Genomic DNA, 21,838 nt, shown 5'->3' on the forward strand with positions numbered 1-21,838 from the left:
TTTTTAAAAAGACTTACTTTTTAAGAGTGTTTTTAGTTTTACAACAAAATTGAAATGAAGGTACAGAGATTTTACATGTACCCCCTGTTCCCACACATACATAATCTCTCCAATTATCAACATCATTCACCGGCATGGCACTTTTTTTTCTTAAACTGAGGATGAATCTACATTGACACATTAAAGTCCGTAGTTTACATTAGGGTTCACTCTTGGTGTTGCATATACTATGGATTTGGATAGAGGTATAATGACATATAGCCATCATTATAATATTATACGGAGTATTTTCACTGTGCTAAAAATCCTGTGCTCCACCTGTTCATCTCCCTACTCCTCAACTGGTAATAGCTGATCTTTTCTCTTCATAGTTTTGCCTTTTCTAGAATCATACAGTATGCAGCCTTTTCAGAATGGCCCTTTTCACTTAGTAATAAGCATTTAAGTTTCTTTTATGTTTTTCATGGCTTGATAGCTCATGTCTTTTTGGTGCTTAGTAACATTCCATCGACTGGATATATCCCTTCACCTACTGAAAGATGTCTTGCTTGCTTCCAAGACTTGACAATTAAGAATAAAGCTGCTATAGGCTCTCCACCCAGAGACCTCTGCTCTGTTGCACCACCCATGGTACTACCTGGGAGAGCCATGGCCACTTTCCATTTGGTCCTCATCCAACTTCAGGTTTCTTCCATCAAATCAGATAACCTCACTCAAGCTTGTGGCCTTGTCTGGGAGGCTGCAACAGAAGGAGTCAAAATAGTTTCTCTACCAGAATGCTTTAATTCTCCATTTGGCATGAAATATTTTCCTGAACATGTAGAGAAAATTCCTGGTGAAGCCACACAGAAGCTTTCTGAAGTAGCAAAGGAGTGCAGCCTATATCTCATTGGAGGTTCCCTTCTTGAAGAGGATGCTGGGAGATTATACAACACCTGTGCCATATTAGGCCTGATGGAATTTTACTGGTAGAGCACAGAAAGCACCATCTGTTTGACATTGATGTTCCTGGGAAAATTACATTTCGAGAGTCTAAAGCATTGAGTCCCGGTGATAGTTTTTCCACATTTGATAATCCTTATTGCAGAGTGGGCTTGGGCATCTGCTATGACATTGCTTTGTGGAGCTTGCACAAATCTACATACAGAGGGGCTGGCAGCTGTTGGTATATCCTCGAGCTTTTAATTTGACTTCTGGACCAGCGCACTGGGAGTTGCTTCAATGAGGCCAGGCTGTTTAGATAATCACCTGTATGTAGTCATGGCATCTCCTGCTCTGGATGATAAAGCCTCCTATGTTGCCTGGGAACACAGCACTGTCGTAACTTCCTGGTGTGGTGGGGGAGGCCCCTGCTGTAGCTGGCACCAAAGAAACAATCGTGTATTCAGATAAAGACCTGAAGAAGTTGGCTGAAATATGCCAGCAAATCCCCATTTTTAGCCAGAAATGATCAGACCTGTATGCAGTGGAGGAAACAAAGCTCTAAGGTTTAGGTTTCTAACATGTCACAAAACAGGATGATATGTTTCTGCAATGTAATCAACTCCCTGCTGAATTCTTTAAAGTGTTTTTTTTTTTTTTAATTTTTTAAAAAAAATTCAGCCTTTTCCCTTCCTGGGAACTCTCTATTGAGATGATGGAGCATCAGCACATCATACCTTTCACATCACATTAAATAGTTAAAAAGGACTCCCTGCCACCCTCCCCAAACCAAAGAATAAAGCTGCTATAAACATCAGTGTGTAGGTTTTTATGTGGACATTAATTTTCAACTCCTTTTGGGAAGTACCAAGGAGCATGATTGCTGGATTGTATGATAAGAGTATGTTTAATTTTGTAAGAAACTGCCAAACTGTCTTTCAAGGTGGTGTATCATTTTGCATTCTCACAATAAATGGTCCTATTGCTCTACATACTTGTCGGCATTTGGTATTGTCAGTACTCTGGATTTTGGCCATTCTGATAGGTGTGTAGTAATATGACGGTTAATTTTATGTGCCAACTTGACAGGCCTATAGAGTGTTCAGAAAGCTGGTAAAACATTATTTCTAGGTTTGTCTGTGGTGTGTTTCTAGAAGACATTAGCATTTGATTCAGTAGACTGAGTGAAGAAGATCTGCCCTCATCAATGTGGGCAGGCATCATCCAATCCACAGGGGGAATGAATGGAACAAAAACGCAAAGTTTTGTTAAATGTAAATGTTCTCTTTTCTTGTGCTGGGATAGGCATCTTCTCTTGCTCTTGGATATCTGAACCCCTTATTCATGGGCCTTCAGACTCTGGGACTTATACCAGTGGTCCCCAATTCTCAGGCCTTTAACCTTGGACTGGGAGTTAGACCACTGACTTCCCTGGTTTTCAGGCCTTTGGACTTGGACTGAATATGATCAGTTTTCCTGGTTCTCCAACTTGCAGATGGCAGATTGTGGGACTTTTCAGCCTCTATAACTGCATGAGCCAATTCCTGTAATAATTCTCCTTATATGTATATATTTCATTGGTTTTGTTTCTCTGGAGAACCCAACATAAGTAGTATCTTGTTTTAATTTGCATTTCCCTGATGACATGTGGTGTCAAACATCTTGCCATATGCTTATTTGCCATCTGTATATTTTCTTTGATATATATTTTCTTATATATTTCTTATATATATTTTTTCTTCAGGTCTCTTTTCCATTTTTTAAATTGGGTTGCTTGTTTTCTTATTGTTGAGTTTTAAGAGTCTTTGCATATTTTGAATAATAGTGCTTTATCATATGTGTCTTTCACAAATATTTTCTCCCAGTCTGTGGCTTATCTTCTACTTCTCTTGACCCAGTATGTTTTCACTAAGACATATGATCTTATATGTCTTCATAATAATAATTGGTACTTTAGTACAGATGTGCTTACTAGTATGGATATGCTTAATACACTCTAACAAGTAGAAAACTCTGTGATTCTTGGTACTACCTCTGAAAAAGCTGGCTCCTTTAATTCCCAAACTTTTCCTCTTGGTCTCCTTCTATCTGACAGAATACTTTTTTTTTAAAAGATTTTTTTAATCACTTGAGAACGAGAGAACACAAGCAGTGGGAGCGCCAGAGGGAGAGGGAGAAGCAGGCTCCCTGATGAGCAGGGAGCTAGATGTGGGGCTTGATGCCACGACTCTGTGATTATGACCTGAGCCAAAGGCAGATGCCTAACTGACTGAGCCACCCAGGTGCCCCTCAGAACAATACTTTTTTAAGTTTTTAAAAAATCATTTATTTTTGTCAGAGAGACAGAGTGTGTGCACAAGCAGGGGGAGTGGCAAGCAGAGGGAGAAGCAGGCTCCTGCTGAGCAAGGAGCCCATTGTGGGACTCGATCCCAGGACCCTGGGATCAAGATCTGAGCCGAAGGCAGAAACTTAACCAACTGAGCCACCCAGGTGTCCCAGAACAATTCTTTTTTTTTTTAATGTTTTTTTATTATATTATGCTAGTCACCATACAGTACATCCCTGGTTTCTGATGTAAAGTTCGATGATTCATTAGTTGCATATAACACCCAGTGCACCATGCAATACGTGCCCTCCTTACTACCCATCACCAGTCTATCCCATCCCCCACCCCCTCCCCTCTGAAGCCCTCAGTTTGTTTCTCAGAGTCCATAGTCTCTCATGCTTCATTCCCCCTTCTGATTACTCCCCCTTTCTTTATCCCTTTCTTCCCCTACCGATCTTCCTAGTTCTTATGTTCCACAGATGAGAGAAATCATATGATAATTGTCTTTCTCTGCTTGACTTATTTCACTTAGCATTTCTTTTTTTTAAAAAAGATTTTATTTTTAAGTAATCTCTACACCCAATGTGGGGCTCGAACCCACAACCCTGAGATCAAGAGTTGCATGCTCCACTGCCAGCCAGCCAGGCTCCCTTAGAACAATACTTTTTAAAAAAACAAAAACTACCCACAAATGTGGATGTCTGTGAAAACTTTTAGGAGATGAATAATTACTAAAATCATGGTTCATTTTTTTTTTCTCAAGAAGCTAGTACTCTTTCGTTGTTTCATAACATTCACAAATTTTGGTTCTCATTAAATTTAAAGTACTAACCTGGTATCAAAAGTAATATTGCTCTGCTGGTGTTTCATTTTATATTTTACTATCCTTTTAAAATATTCAACAAACATTAAAAATGTACTCTTTAAAATGTGCTATCTAAATGCTGTAATTAAAAAACGATATTCCCTAGAGTTTAACATTCATAGATAAGAAGTGAAGGAAGGGCATTTCCAGGCAGAGAGAAAGTCTTGAACAAAAGCACAGAAATGAAAATGGCAAGGTTTGTGTGAACATTATGTAACTTGTGTGAATGGGGAGTGCTGGAAGATACAGAAATGGAAAGGTAGACTGGCTTGTTTGAAACGCCCAGTGCCAAGCTTACAGTAGCAACAGGAGATTTCTGAGCTTGAGAGTGACATTTTCAAAACTGTACTTAGGAAGATTAGCCTGTAGTGTGTGGGATAACTTGTAACAGGTTACCAAAGGGATTCCACTTGAGATGTTAGAGTACACCAAATCAGTAGGGTTGAGAGCATCAACAAAATGACAACGAGAATGTGGTGGGGGTGAATTTCAGAAAGATCACAGGTGGAAACAATGGAACTGGCAGCTGTTTGGATGTGGGAGCACAAAGAATAGAAGTAGTCTAAGAGGTTTTAAGCCTTATGTATGGGAAGATATTGCTCTTCTGAAGAGAAACAGAAGATTAGGAGTGTGATCAGGCCTTCCAGAGACAAAATGAATTAAGGTTTGAGAATACTTAATTTGAAGTAATGATGGATCACTTATATTTAAATGTTGAGCAGACACTTGGAAATGCCTGAATCTCAAAGAGGATACATGGTTTGAGAATGAATGATTACCAAGGGAGAAAGAGAGAAGACGATGGGAGAGAAAGAAAAATGAGAGAAAAAAAAAATTAGAGGAGACAGTAGGTGCTGTTCAGGAAAAGTATAATGAGCACCTGGAAACTATGGTACCTTTGACACCAAGGAAGGAGATTTCCCAAAAGGGTGATTGTGGAAAAAACTGAGGTGTTTCTCTTCACACGGACTCCCTTCTCCTTAGTAATAGAACCAGATACCCAGAGATAGGCTATGTTTCCCAGCCTCTTTTATAGCTATACGTGCCTCTCGACATAGTTTGGGCCAATGAAATGTAAGCAAGTAGTTTCTATGTGTTACTTCTGGGAAGTCTCCTTGACAGGGAGGGGGGAATACTTGTATTTTCCCTTCCTGCTGCTTATAATGGCTGGAGCTCCAGCAGATAATTTTTAGACCATGAGCTCAGCTCAGACTGGGAGGCATACATTAAGATATATAGCAGGATAATAGAGCATTCTGGTTCCTTGCCATCAAGGAGCCACCATATCACTCCTGAAAAACTACCTCCAGACTTTCTTTTTTAGATGAATTAACAAACATACAGCCAATCTCAAATAAGAACTGAGGAAAAAACTATTGGGTGTGAAAGTAGAGCATAGCTTGGGACATGTCCCTTATAATGGCTATGAAAACAGATCTAGAGGGGGGTCTGGGGGACTCAGTTAAGTGTCCAACTCTTGATATCAGCTCAGGTTTCGAGCTCAGGGTCATGAGTTCAAGCCCCACATTGGAGCATACTTCAAAAAAAAAAAAAAAAAGAGAAGATAAGTCTAGAGTTAAACTTACTAGCTTGAAATCCAGCTCCATTATTCATTAACTATGTGATATTGGGTGAGAAATTTAATGGCTTTCAGCATACTAATAAAGATATTAATAGAACCTACCTCATGAGTTATATGAGAAATGATTTAGATTATTCATATAAGGTGCTTCACACAGTGCTAGCATATAATAGATGCTCAATGAATGTAAGTGAAAAAAATTAGGTGGTCACTGATAACATGGTATAATTTTTTAAACACATTTTATGAAATTTTGATATTTTAGAATCATATGAAGTCTGCAGTTTAGAGACATAAATTTATATTAAACAAAATAATGAACATAAAATATACTTTGTAAGCTTCAAAGGATTATATAAGTATTTTCACCATTTTAACTTGAATGCATATCACCTTACAACGTGACCTCTAATAACATTGACAAAGTACACTCTGTTGTATAACACATGCCAAGTGATGTATTACCATTACTTGATTTTTATTTTTACAACAAGCAAAACAATGGAAAACCAAATCATAATGGGCTGAAGAAATTAGTTTTCAAACCAATTCAGTTTTGTAATATTTATAAAGCATTTAAAGCTATTGAAGGCAGAATTCCACCTCATGCAATACTCCAGACATTGCCTGCTATCTATGTAATCCACAGAATGTTACAAGGAAAAATCGGTGACTATGGAGTTCTTCATTGCAGCTAACATATTTGATAAAGAATCAATCTGATTCATTCAAACTTCATTTTAAAGTTTATTCTAGCAGTAGCCAACATGGAGGAATGGAAAGAACCCAAAATTTGTAGTCAAATAAATCTTAGTTCAAACATAGGTTCCATTTCTTACTAATACCATGGAAATAGTTGTATAGGGTGGATAATTAGCATTAAAACTATTTTGTAGGAAGTGAGAAATACTGAGCCAAATTCTTTATTTTGTCTTTATATGTAATTATAATTCTGTGTTAATGTATTTATTTTTCTCTGCAGCACATTCATTCTGAACTCTTCAGGAAATATTTAGAACAATGAGAGATAATGAAAAAGATTTACTGTTCTCATTTAAAAAGATTTTCCAATTCTGAAATATGGTGTGCCATATTTGTTATTGAACCATAAAAAGGAAATAATAGCTGGTGGAAAGAACAGCCACAGTGATCAAGGAAACAGAGGACGGATTTTCACACTAAAAACTTTTTAAAGACTCTGTGTTAAGAATGGAGATTCTGAGAGACTCCAAGTATTACAAAATTATAAAGAGTGTAGAGGTTGTACCTTTATTTAAAGACAAAGGTGTATTATTTAGAAAGGATCTGGCCACAAGACCAGCAACATTAGAGTCCTACCATGCATCAGCTACCCTTCTATGAGGTCCTTGAGAAAAGAACATGCACTGAGGAGGCAGGCAAGATAGAAAAACACTGTGTTTGTAGCTGGTACAAAGGTCTTAAGGTCACAAAGTCCTGTTTAGAGATCTGCAAATGAGCTAGGATAGACGTTATGAAGAACTCCTTCTGTCTAAATTAGATTAGGCTCACTGGCAGAAATCAAATCAGACTAAAAGCAGATAAACCCTGCTTTATCACTTCCATTCCCAATCTCAAACCCAAATCTATTCAAGGAAAGAGTAATCAAGGCCACAACAGACATGAATAGCCAGGAGGTTGTCAGTCTGCACCAGTGACTGCTACAAAGATGGCCCAGACCTGAATTTGCTCTGGGTTTCTATTCTTGTTTGGGTCAAGGGAAAATGAAGTCCCTAAGGAATGTCCACCAATAGAAAGCTAATTTACAGCACCACTGGATCATTTTCCAAAGCTCAGATTTTTCTCTTTTGTTTTTGTGACTCTTTTCATACTATATCATAAAATCTAATAGTACATGTGTTCTAGATCTCAATGGCTATCTGTGGAAGCTTGGGAAAATAAGGTTTAAATAACTTTGAGAAAACTATGAGGCTTTCTGCAAGCATGCAAGGAAAAATGAAGTCAACGAGAAAGGATTACTGATCAGCATCTAATTTCTTAGTAGGAAGAGGTGGGTTCCAAAGTCCTGCAATATTTTTTTATTTTATACATCTCTCTTGTCACCTCATATTATGGCTAATACACATCTCTTTCTCTATTCCATAAAGAATGCCTGAGGCTGAACTTTGTTGTATCTTTGTATCCCCATAGCCTGGCAGCAGTCTATAGTATATGCCAATATATATATTTTTCCCAATATGTGTTTTTTAAAGTAAATATTCAGCTAGCTACTGAGTAGGAAGAAAAAAAGGTATTACAGATATATCCTTGAGAAGCATATAGCCTTGGAGAGTATTCCAACCTATATAGAACAATTGTCACAATAAATGACCCACGGAATTGGGTATCAAATGTTCTACAGAATATAAATACTGTAAAAATCTGAAGTAGATGCAAGGTAAATACTGTAGCTCATTTGGGGGTGAGGCATGGTCAAGGCAGTTATTTATTTAAGCCTTTAAGGGTGATTAGAATGTGGGAGGGATTCTTGCTGGGGAAAAAAAAAAAAAAAAGCTAGAGACCACTTTAAGGTGGATTCTGACAGACTCCTTAAGACCTTTGCACAAGCCAGGTTCCTTTTGCCTGAGTTTAAGAGACCCATTGGTTCGGGGGTGAGGGTGGGGGTGGACTGGGCTTTTTCAAGCCCTTGCTTTGTATTCAACAGCGTAAGAAGTCAATGTCGCCGTTGCCTGGCATGTGACAACAAACACTGCTTTCCGTTACCTGCCCTTTGCATTGCTTCGGTTGGTGAGCTTTTCCTCTCCTTCCTCGGGTTCCCTGTTTCTTGTTACCACCACTTCCTGAGATTCTCTTCGTAGTTTGGAGTATCTGTAGGATAGAGCAGAGGTGTTTTCTCCTCTGTGGTTGTGAACGTAGTTGTAGGAGTGGGCGCTGAGCTCGCAGAACCGAGGCTCTGCTTGGAGAGCATGTTTTTTTCTTTCACAGTTTTTGCTAGTGTCTTCCCTGCCGCTCTAACTGGTTTATAGCGGAAAGGGATCATAGTCAAGCGGGTTCTAACCTCTTCTAACGTGTTTTCTAGAGCTTTTCCAACGAGCACAAAACTTAAAGCTGGTGGCGCCGCAACAGAACTCCCAAAACTCTCCCTCTCTATCGTTCAGGAACGCGGTGCGCGCAGGGCGCAACGAGGCGGGACTCCCGCAGCACAGTACGCATGCTCCGAGCGCTTGGTCAGGGAGGAGCACTTCGACCCCTCGCTCCTAGAGACTTCCGGGGCGGAGAGAAATGGGCGGAGAGAAGACCGGAAGTTAGGGACTGGCGCCTACTTTTTAATCTCCTTTCTTGGTGGAGCACCTCAACGCTCGCCTGGTGAACGGATAGATGGTTGTGCGGGGTATCTTATCCCTGGTCGCGCTCCTTTTCACTTTACCACGGGGCTATAAATTGACCTAGGGGAAATCTGACCCCAACGAGCAGGTGGGGCATAGCCTCTATGGTAGCTCGTCCATTTATTTAAGTTCTGCTCGACCCTCTTCATACTGTCGTCAGCTTCCTTTTGCTCCACACCTCTAGTCACTTTGTTTTTACCCTTTTTCAGCTGCGGCTTCGCCCGCCCGGCCCCTCCTTCCCACAATTATGTATGATCGAGCTCCCCGCTTGCTTAGATTGGCTGAAGGTGGCAGCACTGAGGAGCATGTGGGTCCTGGATCCTACCAGGTACCTTTCCTGAAGCAGCAGGCAACAGGTAAGAGGTAGGGAAAGGCAAGCCTCTGTGACAGGCCCCTCACTTTCAGCCAGGCCCGTTTCTGTGTGCTTGTTAAACATAATGGTACCACTTCGTAAGTGTAACAAAACATAAAATAGGGAAAATACTCTCCTAATTTAACAGGTGATAACTGGTAAAATCATTTGTCACATTTTACAAGGTCAGTAAGCGTATGGCTAGGACTTTTGATGCTACAATGGTTATCTCCATCCTACGTTCAATTGTACGGGTTAGATCTAGGATTTTGATTTCCTGTCTCTGGTGACTATAAGTCTCTAAATCCTGTGTTATTTCTTACCGTCTACTGTTTCTTTTCTTTGTAATCCTGCCTGCTTCACACACTTTTGCAACCATTAGCCAGAGACACTTGATTTACTAAGATGTAACTTTTATATTTCTAGTTTGCAGTATGGTTTAAAGATAGTCTCGTGTACTTTTTGATGGATGCTTCTTAACTGACCATATCAGTCTTCTTTTTGAACATACTAATGAGAGCCCACATTTTGGAGAGAAAAAAAAAAGCTATACTTGAAGAGATGGAGTTGTAATGGATAGTTTAAATAATTACTTGCAATAATTATTTTCTCTCACTTGTTTGCAGTTAGTGACTTAGGGGAAACATTTAACAAACACTTATAATTTGCTTTCTGCTTTTTCTAATTTGATGATTTTGTGGAGCTTACTACCATCCTAATTATAGTTTTTCCCATGTTAATCTGCATTTCCCCTATTGTTACACTATATATTTTTAAACAAATTCCATTACTGTGTTTAAATGACTAATGACATTAGGATATTAGGTTGACTTAGGTTTCTTTGGGTGGAGTGCAGATTTGTCATTGTTTTAATTTTTGAATTTTACTGCTTTTCTCATCTGATATCAATATCAGTGTTCTTGGAGCCTATGTCAGTATTTAATACAATTGAGTTGTTATAAACATTAACCTCCCTAACAATATATTAACCACCAACCACCACCCAAAATACTTATACCTGTGATGTTTTGAATCCTGATTTTATTTTGACGCGGCTGAACATTGTCTTTAGAAATATTTCTTTCCCTGGTATCTGTAACATCATCATTTTTTTCTGATTCTTTTTCCAGTTATTGTCTTAAAACAGTACTTGATGCATGGTTAGGACCTAATAAACATTTGTTAAATGTTGAATCAGGCTGTCATTTTTTCCCCTTGGCAATCAATCCTTCATTGTCTTCTTTAAAGATTATTTTTCTTAATGTCTTTTAAATGTTTATATAGTGTATTTTCTCTCCTTTGCTGGTTTCTTTTCTTGTGCACTTTCTTGTTCAAATCCATAGCTTTACCTACTATCCCTATTCTGATTCTGATGAATCCCAGAAGAAAGTCTTTAGAGATATAGGTGATTTATATCTCTAAGATGAACTTTCTCCTGATCTTAGGGCCTTCTCATTGCTATTACTTTTTTGGACATCTTTATCTGGGTAGTCTCTGACATCTGAAACTCCCAAGTATCTCAGTTCATCATTTTCCCCATCATTACTAGCCCCTTTGAAAAATTCCCTATAAGTCAATTATAAATTTTAAACTTTGGAATTATTCTAGACTTCCCTGACTGACCATGCTTATTGATCATTAAGGTCTATTGATTCTGGGGCGCCTGGGTGGCTCAGTCGTTAAACGTCTGCCTTCAGCCCAGGGCGTGATCTCAGGGTCCCTCGTCGGGCTCCCTGCTCCACTCCTGCTCCCCTTGCTTGTGTTCCCTCTCTCGCTGGCTGTGTCTCTCTCTGTCAAATAAATAAATAAAATCTTAAAAAAAAAAAAAAGATCTATTGATTCTATCTTCTCATTGTCTCTTAAATTAGTTCCCTTTCTTCATATACCTGCCCTTGACTGTTCAGGACTCATTATTTCTATTCTGAATTAAACCAATAAAATTTTACTGATTTTCCTCTATTTCAGTTCCTTACTTCTCTCTTATGGCTAAAATGATCTTCCTAAGATATAATTATGTTATTTGTTAAAAAAAAATCCTTTTTAATATAATAAAAAATCATTATAAAAAAATCCTTTTAACACCAAGGTTAAAATCTGAACTGTTTAGCATAGTGCATAAGATTCTTCATGGTCTGATCCCTTACCTGGCCTCCCACATTCTCTCTCACCCACACCCAGCACTTACCCCACATACATATCAGCAGTTTCAACTCTGCATTTTCTAGAAATTCATGCTCACTCACCTCCATGCTTTTGTAGCTGCTGATACTTTGCCCAGTATGCTGTTCCTTCCTTCCTCATCTGTCTGAGTCCTACCTACTCTTTCAGACTCAGGTAAAGTGAAATTACTCTGTGACTCTGCTATTTCTCAAGTCTTTCTTTGACTCTTTACTGACACTTTCACAGCACTTTGGTACTATATCTTAATTATCTGTTAACTTATCTGGATGCCACATTAAATGTGATTCTTTTGGGGGCAATAGCCATGATCCTTACTGTTACTCTCAGTTTTTAGCTCAATACTGTAACACATAGATGCTTAATTTTAAAAAAATAAGAAAGAGTAATTCTTGGAATAAAATTTTAAAAAATATCTAACGAGCTACACATAGAATTAAAAACTTGCTACATGACTTATGTGAACTCTGCTTAGAGAGCTGTAAGTGGGGTGTTGCAAGGCCCTCCTTTTACTGTTTTATAGATTTTCGCCTTGCTGACTTGTGAAAGAAACTAGGAAAGTCTATGCTTGGCAACTCAGAGCAGCTGTATACTGTTGAGCCCTGTTTTAGCAATACTCAGCAACAACATGCTGATAATTAATAGAAGGTACAGGTATCATTTCTCTCCTGGATAATTTTTTTTTTTTTTAGATTTTATTTATTTATTCGACAGAGATAGAGACAGCCAGCGAGAGAGGGAACACAAGCAGGGGGAGTGGGAGAGGAAGAAGCAGGCTCACAGCGGAGGAGCCTGATGTGGGGCTTGATCCCATAACGCCGGGATCATGCCCTGAGCCGAAGGCAGACACTTAACTGCTGTGCCACACAGGGGCCTCTTTCCTGGATAATTTAAAGTAGCTATTATCTCTTCCCTAGGTTCATTCTGCTTTACCTCTCTTTAATATCAGCGACACACCGGACTATGCAGAAATATACACAGTTATTTCAATTAAGGGTCAGTATGATGTAGGAAGAATAGATGTTGGGACTTTATATAACTTGTTACCTTGAACCACAGAAGAGCAGAGGAACTTAGAGTCTTAGATCTTCAAAAGAAGGATGCAAATACTCTTTATTCCTAACTTTTCTGTTTCCTAATTACCACTCTCCTATTACTGTAGCTGGCTTGGTCAGTCCTCCAGTGTATTATCTTCACATTTTCTTCAGGAAGTTCTTTTCACCCCAGTCTGCAAACTTCATTGCCTAAGCCTTCAGCCATTTAATCGGAGAGACTCTTTTCAACCCAGGATTTTCAGCCTAAAAAGAACAGGACTGAGCTGCTCTGATTTCATGAGTAGGAGAGAGAATGGATATTCCAATTCCAGATTATTGAGAGCTATTCCTGAGTTTCTCACATTTATCTAAGAAGGAAGGATGTTTTTTCTCATCAAAGCAAATTTTCCCTAGAGACAACTGCCTAGTAAAATATGATAAAAACATAGTCCTTTTAGTAATGTGACTTCTCCTGGCATATTGTGCTAAGGAGAATTTAATTGCTTTTTGAACTTGATTTTAATAAATGGCACCCTACATCAGCTATATATTAGTTATCTATATTGGTTCTATATCAGTTATCTAAGCTGGGTAACACCAGCTCCTAAATATATTCTTTCTCAGATTTCTTCTTTGATGGAGGAGTGGTTAACTTTGCCTGCCACAGAAGCATGAGCCGTCCATGGTCTTGCACTCGTGCCTATGAGCTTATGCCACCAATAATAATTTATCTTATTAGCCAGTCAGAATTTAGGGAGACCACCTCAGGGAATGCACTCTGTTTTTAAGCTTAAATAAACAATATATATGTGATTGCTGTATATGTTGATGTCCCTGAAGATGAGTATGTTTCAAAGGTCTAGTTATTGCTTTTATATGAAGAATGACCTTTTTGTTTTGTGGCAGTAGCTGTGGCTGTAGAACTTGCCCTTTAATCACATGCTGCCCACCTTCTTTCTCCAAATGGACTAACTTTTATTGCTTCATGCCAGTTTGATTTATCTCCTGCTGCTGGTGCCTCAAACTCAATATTTCTCAAACTGAACTTGTTTCTTTCTTTTCAAATCTTTCCTTCTCCTGTATTCTATATTTCTTCTTTCTACCTGACAGTTTGATTTATCATTCATAGTTGCACTTCACGTGCCGATACATCCATATGTCCCAAGTCAACCCTTTTATCTCATACTCCACTAACCCTCATTCCCCAGAACCTTCTTCTCCTATATTTTGTATCTTAATTATTGGCAGTGCTGTTTGTAGTATAATTATTTATTTTTCTGGCTTTCCCACTATTGGAGGCCAGAGTTTTAGCTTATTTATGATTATACCCTCACTGCCTCTCTCCACACAACAACAAAGTATTCACTATTGTTGAATGAAAAGACTAAAAGTGTAGTTTAGAATATCAACTATGATTCTATGTTTATTGATTAATATGCAGAGCACTCTGATAGGGTGGCCAGACATCTTGATTTATGTGGTATGTGGTTTTAGCACTAAAAGTTCTATGTCCTGAGCACGCTAGGACAGTTTGCCACTCTAAATGTAAACAGTATGTATACAATTATGAGTAAAACAGACAAGTCCCTTCTTTCATGGAGCTAATCAGTGTAAATAATTTTCTTGTGGTTTTACTTGAGGTCAGTATTTCATATAAACTTTTAGCTTATTGATGAAAGATTCTATATAATTTTGGAAAGCTTCAATGAAGATTTTATGAGTACTGGCTTTCTTGAATACATGGGGCTATTGTGTGTTTTTTCTTTTCCATTTTTCTATGAATTTCAGTATTTCGCAATTAATTTCACACTTGTTTAGGTAGATTGAGTTAGAATCTCTGCCATGGTGTCAGGACAGCTGCCTTAAGAACTAGTCTGAACTTAGCTTTCTTAGTTTTCATATTTATCTCACATTACCTCATGTTGTATGAACCTAAATTTAAATAAAACCCAAAAAACTTTTACTTGTAAGATTAAACGCTTATGTAGAAAATTGCATAAAAATTATGGCATCAAAAGTAAATAAGAAATATAACATTGCCCAATTTCCCTTTCAATTATACCTTCTTTCTTCTCCCCTACAGGTAAACTCTGTTCTGATTTTTGTGGCAATCATTTCCTTGCTGATCTTTATGGATTATTAAATCCTGTTGATGAAATGACCCCTTTATCATAATGCAACGTCTCTCTTATTTCTAGTATTCGTTGTTCTACAATCTGCTTTGTCTGATTTTACTATAGTCACTCCAGCTTCCTTTGATTCATGGATGCATGGTGTATCTTTTCCATCCTTTTATTTTTAACTTCTATGTCTTTATGTGTTATGAGGGTTTTCTGTAGACAGCATAAGGTTAGGTCTTACGTTTTTATCCAGTTGACAATCTCTGCCTTTTATATTGGGGTGTTTAGAACTTTTCTATTTAATTTAATTATTAATGTTGTTGTGTTTAAATTTACTTTCTTGATGTTTGTTTTTCTATTTATTTAATCTCTTCTTTGTTTCTCTTAGCTTTTATCCCTACCTTTGTTGAATGAATTTAGTTGTTTTTACTAGGTACACTTCTTTATTTTTTAGTGGTTGCTCTGGGTTTTACAATATACATCTCTAACCTATCACAGTCTACCTTCAAATAATATTGTATCACTTCACATATAGTATATGAACCTTACAAGAGTTTGCTTCCATTTCTCCCATCTCATCTTTGGTGCTATTGTGATCATATATTCTACTTCTATATATGCTATATAATGTCACAATAATTTGAAATTATTTTTACTATAAATAGTTATTTTTAAAGAGATTAAGAATTGAGAAAAAAATGTCTGTTATTAACTCACATAAAATTTGTCATTAACCCTATGAGTGTACTTTTTTTTTTATAAGTTATTATTTAAGTAATCTCTATACCCAATGTGGGGCTTGAACTCATGACCCTGGATCAAGAGTGGCACACCCTTCTGACTGAGCCAGCCAGGTGCCCCATATCAGTGTACTTTTCATTTCAGAAGTTTGATTTTAGTATTTTTATATCTTCCCTTTATCTCCTTATCATGTTCATCTTTCTTCTACCTTGTTGAACATATGGAAAATATTTATAATAGATATTTTAGTGTTCTTTTTTAGAAAAATTTATTTACTTTTATTTAAATTCAAGTAACATATAATGTATTATTGGTTTCAGAGGTAGAGGTCAGTGATTCATCAGTCTTATATAATAACCCAGTGCTTATTACATCACATGCCCTCCTTAATGTCCATCTCCCAGTTATCCCAGCAACCCTGTTTGTTTCCTATGCTTAAGAGTCTCTTAGGTTTGTCTCCCTCTCTGATTTCGTCTTGTTTTATTTTTACTTCTCTTCCTCTATGATCCTCTGTGTTGTTTCTTAATTTCCACATATCAGTGAGATCATATGATAATTGTCTTTCTTTGATTGACTTACTTCCCTTAGCATAATACTCTCGAGTTCCATCCATGTTGCAAATTGCAAGATTTCACTCTTTTTGATGCCTGGGTAGTATGCCATTGTATATAGATACCACATCTTCTTTATCCATTAATCTGTTGATGAACATCTGGGCTCTTTCCATTGTTTGGCCATTGTGGACATTGCTGCTATAAACATTGGGGTGCAGCTGCCCTTTTGTATCACTACATTTGTATCTTTCGGGTAAATACCCAGTAGTGCAATTGCTGGGTCGTAGGGTAGCTCTATTTTCAACTTTTTGAGAAACCTCCATACTGTTTTCCAGAGTGTCTGTACCAGCTTGCATTCCCACCAACAGTGTAGGAGGCTTCCCCTTTCTTTGCATCCTCACCAACATCTGCTGTTTCCTGACTTGTTAATTTTAGCCATTCTGACTGGTGTGAGGAGGTATCTCATTGTGGTTTTGATTTGTATTTCCCTGATGCCAAGTGATGTTGAGCATTTTTTCATGTGTCTATTGGCCATTTGGATAGTAATGTCTGTTCATGTCTTCTGCCCATTTCTTGATTGGATTATTGTTCTTTGGGTGTTGAGTTTGATCAGTTCTCTATAGGTCTTGGATAGTAGCCCTTTATCTGACATGTTATTTGCAAATATCTTCTCCCATTCTGTCGGTTGTCTTTTGGTTTTGTCAAATGTTTCCTTTGCTGTACAAAAGCTTTTTATCTTGGTGAAGCCCCAATAATTCATTTTTGTTTTTGTTTCCCTTACCTTTGGAGATGTGCTGTGTCCAAGGTTGAAGAGGTTGCTGCTTGTGTTTTCCTCAAGGATTTTGATGGATTCCTGTCTCACATTTAGGTCTTTCATCCATTTTGAGTCTATTTTTGCATATGGTGTAAGGAGATGGTCCAGTTTCATTCTTCTGCATGTGGCTGTCCAATTTTCCCAACACCATTTGTTGAAGAGACTGTCTTTATTCCACTGGATATTCTTTCTTGCTTTGTGGAAGATTAGTTGACGTAGAGTTGAGGGTACATTTCTGGGTTCTCTATTCTGTTCCATTGATTCATGTGTCTGTTTTTGTGCCAGTACCGTACTGTCTTGATGATAGTGCCTTTGTAATAGAGCTTGAAGTCCGGGATTTTGATGCCACCAGCTTTGATTTTCTTTTTCAACATTCCTTTGGCTATTCAGGATCTTTTCTTGTTCCATACAAATTTTAGGATGATTTGTTCCAGCTCTGTGAAAAAAGTTGAGGGTATTTTAATAGGGATTGCATGGAATGTCTAGATTCCTCTAGGTAGCATAGACTTTTTAACAATATTTGTTCTTCTAACCCATGAATGTGGAATGTCTTGCAATTTTTTGGTGTCATTTTCAATTATTTTCATCAATATTTTGTAGTTTTTGGAGTACAGGTCTTTCACTGCTTTCATTAAGTTTATTCCTAGGTATCTTACTATTTTTGGTGCATTTACAAACGGGGTTGTTTTCTTGATTTCTCTGTCTGCTGCTTCATTATTGGTGTATAGAAATGCAATAGATTTCTATAGATTTATTTTGTATCCTGCAACTTGACCGAATATCATTTATCAGTTCTAGCAGTTTTTTGGTGGAGTCTTTAGGATTTTCTGTACATTCTATCACTGTCATCTGCAAATAATGAAAGTTTTACTTCTTTCTTACCAGTTTGGATGCCTTTTATTTCTTTGTGTTGTCTGATTGCTGTGGCTAAGATTACAGTATATGTTGAGTAAAAGTGGCGAGAGTGTACATCCTTATCTTTTCCTGACCTTAGGGGGAAAGATCTCAGTTTGTCCCCATTAAGGATGATGTTAGCTGTGAGTTTTTCATATATAGTCTTTATTATTCTGAGATATGTTCCCTCTAAACCCACTTTGTTAAGGGCTTTTATTATGAATGGATATGGTACTTTGTCAAATGCTTTCTTCTGCATCTATTGAAATGATCATATGTTTCTTATCCTTTTTCTTATTGGAATGATGTATCACGTTGATTGGTTTGTGAATACTGAACCACCCTTGCAACCCAGGAATAAATTCCACTTGATCATGGTGAATGATTTTTTTAAACATATTGTTGGACTCAGTTTGCTAGTATTTTAAGGATTTTTACATCTTGTTCATCAGAGATATTGGCCTGTAGTTCTCTTTTTTTGTGTGGTGTTTTTATCTAATTTTGTTATCATGGTAATGTGGGCTTCATAGAAAGAATTTGGAAGTTTCCCTATTGGAATATAATTTGAGAAGAATAGGTATTAATTCTTCTTTAAATGTTTGGTAGAATTCCCATGTGAAGCCATTTGGTCTTGGACTTTTGTTTGTTTGGATTTTTTGAATACTGACTCAATTTCTTTACTGGTTATCGGTCAGCTCAAATTTTCTATTTCTTTCTGTTTCAAGTTTTGTATATATATGTTTCTAGGAATTTATCCATTTCTTCTAGTTTGTCTAATTTGTTAGTGTATAGTTTTTCATAATATTCTCTTATAATTGTTCGTATTTCTGTGGTGTTGGTTGTTATTTCTCATTTGTGATTTTTTTTTTTGAGTCCTTTCTCTTTTTTTTTCTTGATAATTCTGGCCAGAGGTTTATCAATTTTATTTTATTTTATTTTTTCTCCCTCAAAGAACCAGCTCCTGCTTTTCATTGACCTGGTCTATTGTTTTTTTTAGTTTCTATATCATTTATTTCTGCTCTAATCTTTATTATTTCCTTCCTTTTGTTGGGTTTGGCTTTCATTTGTTCTTCTTTTTCTAGCTCCTTTAGGTGTAAGGTTAGGTTATTTATTTGAGATTTTTCTTGCTTCTTGAGGTAGGCCTGTGTTGCTGTAAACTTCCTTCTAGAACCACTTTTGCTGCATCCCAAACATTTTGGACCATTTTGTTTTCATTTTCATGTAATTTTTGATTTGTGCTCTCATTTCTTGGTAGACCGGTTCATTGTTTAATAGCATGTTATTTAACCTCCCTGTGTTTGTGCTATTTCTAGATTTTTTTCTTACGTTTGATTTCTAATTTCATAGCATTGTGGCCGGAAAAAAATGCATAGTATGACTTTTTTTTTTTTTAATATGTTGAGACTTGTTTTGTGGCCTCATATGTGATCTATTCTGGAAAATGCTCCATGTGCACTTAAAAGAAATGTGCATTCTGCTGTTTTAGGATGGAATGTTCAGAATATATCTGTTAAATCCATCTCGTCTAGTGTGTCATTCAAGTCACTGTTTCCTTTTTGATTTTCTGTTTGGATGATCTGCTGTCAATGTCGGTGGGGTGTTAAAGTCCCCTACTATTACTGTATTACTATCCATTATTTCCTTTATGCTTGTTATTAAGTGTTCTATGTATTTGGGGGCTCCCATGTTGGGTGCATACATATTTCCAATTGTTATAGTTTCTTGTTGGATTGTCCCTTTTATTATTATATAGTGTCCTTCTTTGTCTCTTGTTACAGTCTCTAAGTTTATTTTGTCCGATATAACTATTGCTAGCCTGGTTTTCTTTTGATATCCATTTACATGATAAATGTTTTTCTATCACCTCCTTTTCAATCTGTAGGTGTCTTTAGGTCTGCAGTGAGTCTCTTGTAGGCAACATATACATGGGTCTTGTTTTTTATCTATTCAGTTGGTCACCTTATGTCTTTTGATTTAAGTGTTTTTAGTCCATTTGTATTCAAAGTAATTACTGATAGATATGTATTTGTTGCCATCTTACTTGTTTTGTGGTTGTTTCTGAAGGTTTTCTCTGATCCATTCTTGTCTTTCTTTCATGGTTTGTTGGTTTTCTTTAAGGGTGTAACAAAGAAATAGTTCTTGATTTCAGTTGCATTTTAATACATGTGGGCTTCAAAAGAAACACATTATTTCTTGTTTTAAAAAGACTGTCTTTTATTTTTAGCCCAGATTAGCAAGATTTTAAACTATACTAATTATTGCCATATATTCTCACAGTAGTGTACATTTCCCTTTAGTGGATAATATTCTCACATTTTGCATCCTCACTTTCATTCTTTTATTACGCATTGAAGAGAGCTGCTCTATTCTCTCCATTTCTTCTGTGATATCTGTGTTGCTTAAACTATACTCATTTTCTTGATACAGTTCTTGATATTTTTTATCAGTCTTTTAGAAGACTAAGTCTTTCTATTAAGTTTATTAAGTTTGTCTAATTTTATGATTATTTGTTCCAAAGAAATTTATATCTTAGACTTGTAAACCTTTGTTTGGGGTTAGGCAATCAAGAAATATTTACCGAGTACCAACTATGTACCAAAGCAGAGAGACATTATTAATTACTTGTTGTAAACTCACTTTAAATTATTTCAAAGTTGTCTCTACAACTTTATATATGCTATTGTCTACAAATAATAGATGTTCCAAAATGTAAAACGCTGCTCTCCTGAGGATGAAAATGTTTTATTAGCTAAAAATAACTGTTGTTTTCATCTCAAGCAAATATTCTTAGAAGAGAAAAAGGCTTTTAAAAAAAATTTAAGTATTTTTTCTGTTGTTTAGGAATGAATTCCAGTTCTGTAAGTTCTTTAATATATACTAATAAGTGTTCTGCTGTTACATCAGAATTAAAAAAAAATACAGCAACTTCTATGGCTAGCCATTAGTTCTGATAATATAGTCTCCACAGTTGAGGTCACTAAATGATTTTATATATTTTGAATGCTTCTCTGAAATCACTGGTACCCTATCTTATCTGCCAGTGATATGATTTTACTTTTATAGGTGGCTGTGCACCATTCCTTTCTTTGGCTGCCAGAGAAAGTACTTTTACTGTTGCCTCTAACACTGAAAAAGCTGTTCCAGGGCCAGGACACTATAACGTTTCAGAAGCACAGGTAAATTTATAATAGTTATTATAATAGTTGGAGTTAATAAGCATCACACTTTCTTCCTCTACTGGACTAATATGTCATTTGTCATATTTTATTTTCCCTTCATATCCTCTTCTTTCTCCTTTTAATCTGTATTTTGTTATTAGAATTTGAGAAAATATGTGTTTATTGTTGATTGCCTGGTTGGATGTTCCCCATTATTCTATGTATTCTATAAGACAGAAAACATTGTTACATGCTTCATGGTTCTTGAGACTCTTGAATAGGAGAATAGGACTACTGAATGAATTATGGTGCATGAATGTTGTGCAAATGACCAAGATATGTAGACGGAGGATGGCAGTAGAGTGAAAATTAGTTTGTGTGCCATATTTTTAAGGTATAGCTACTGTCATTGTCTCATCTGGAGCCTATACAGTCTATGAGAGTCTATGACTAGAACATCTTTGATGATACATTCATGTTCAGAAACAGTGGATGTAACTCCAATATCTTCATAATCATGAATATTATCTTTTACCCTTTTCACATTAATTTTGCATTCATACATAATGACTCCTAATTGAGCCTAGCAGATCTTTATTTCCTCTGTTGGAGGCCCAGGTGCAGTCATTGATGCCTTAATTGTTGCGTTAGACTTTCTAAGTGGGTAATAGCAACCATTCTATCAGTCAGGAGTTTTTGCTTGGAAGCAATAAGATAGATTTTTAAGACAGATACTAGATTTACAGTAATATTTATAGGAAAGGTATTTGGGTGGCTTATGGACTTGAAGGAATAACTGTGTAATTATGTCTTAAGGAAGGACAGGACTAAGACAATTCAGATATCTCAGTAGTAAGAACTGCAATCAGGAACTGCCATTAGGTAACTTAATTCTAAAACTCCCTTCCACTTTTTTTTAGTGTGAATCCATTTA

The 21,838-nt window shown here is 36.7% G+C and overlaps 1 protein-coding gene and 1 pseudogene across 1 annotated transcript in view; both read left to right on the top strand.

Annotated features, from left to right (window-relative positions):
- Nucleotides 1–627: 627 nt before the first annotated feature.
- Nucleotides 628–1,486, top strand: LOC123789642 (omega-amidase NIT2 pseudogene; annotated as a pseudogene).
- Nucleotides 1,487–9,007: 7,521 nt separating this feature from the next.
- STPG2 (sperm tail PG-rich repeat containing 2) overlaps nucleotides 9,008–21,838 on the top strand; it is a 307,272-nt gene continuing 294,441 nt past the window's right edge. Inside the window, exons 1-3 of the mRNA XM_087864396.1 lie at nucleotides 9,008–9,147; nucleotides 9,269–9,415; nucleotides 20,810–20,922. Coding sequence (XP_087720522.1) covers nucleotides 9,307–9,415; nucleotides 20,810–20,922 — 222 coding nt within the window. The 5' untranslated portion in view covers nucleotides 9,008–9,147; nucleotides 9,269–9,306. The remainder of the gene's footprint in view (nucleotides 9,148–9,268; nucleotides 9,416–20,809; nucleotides 20,923–21,838) is intronic.

Source organism: Ursus americanus, chromosome 8 (assembly GCF_024610735.1).
Source record: "Ursus americanus isolate L20-20 chromosome 8, mUrsAme1.1.p, whole genome shotgun sequence".
Lineage (NCBI taxonomy): Eukaryota > Metazoa > Chordata > Mammalia > Carnivora > Ursidae > Ursus > Ursus americanus.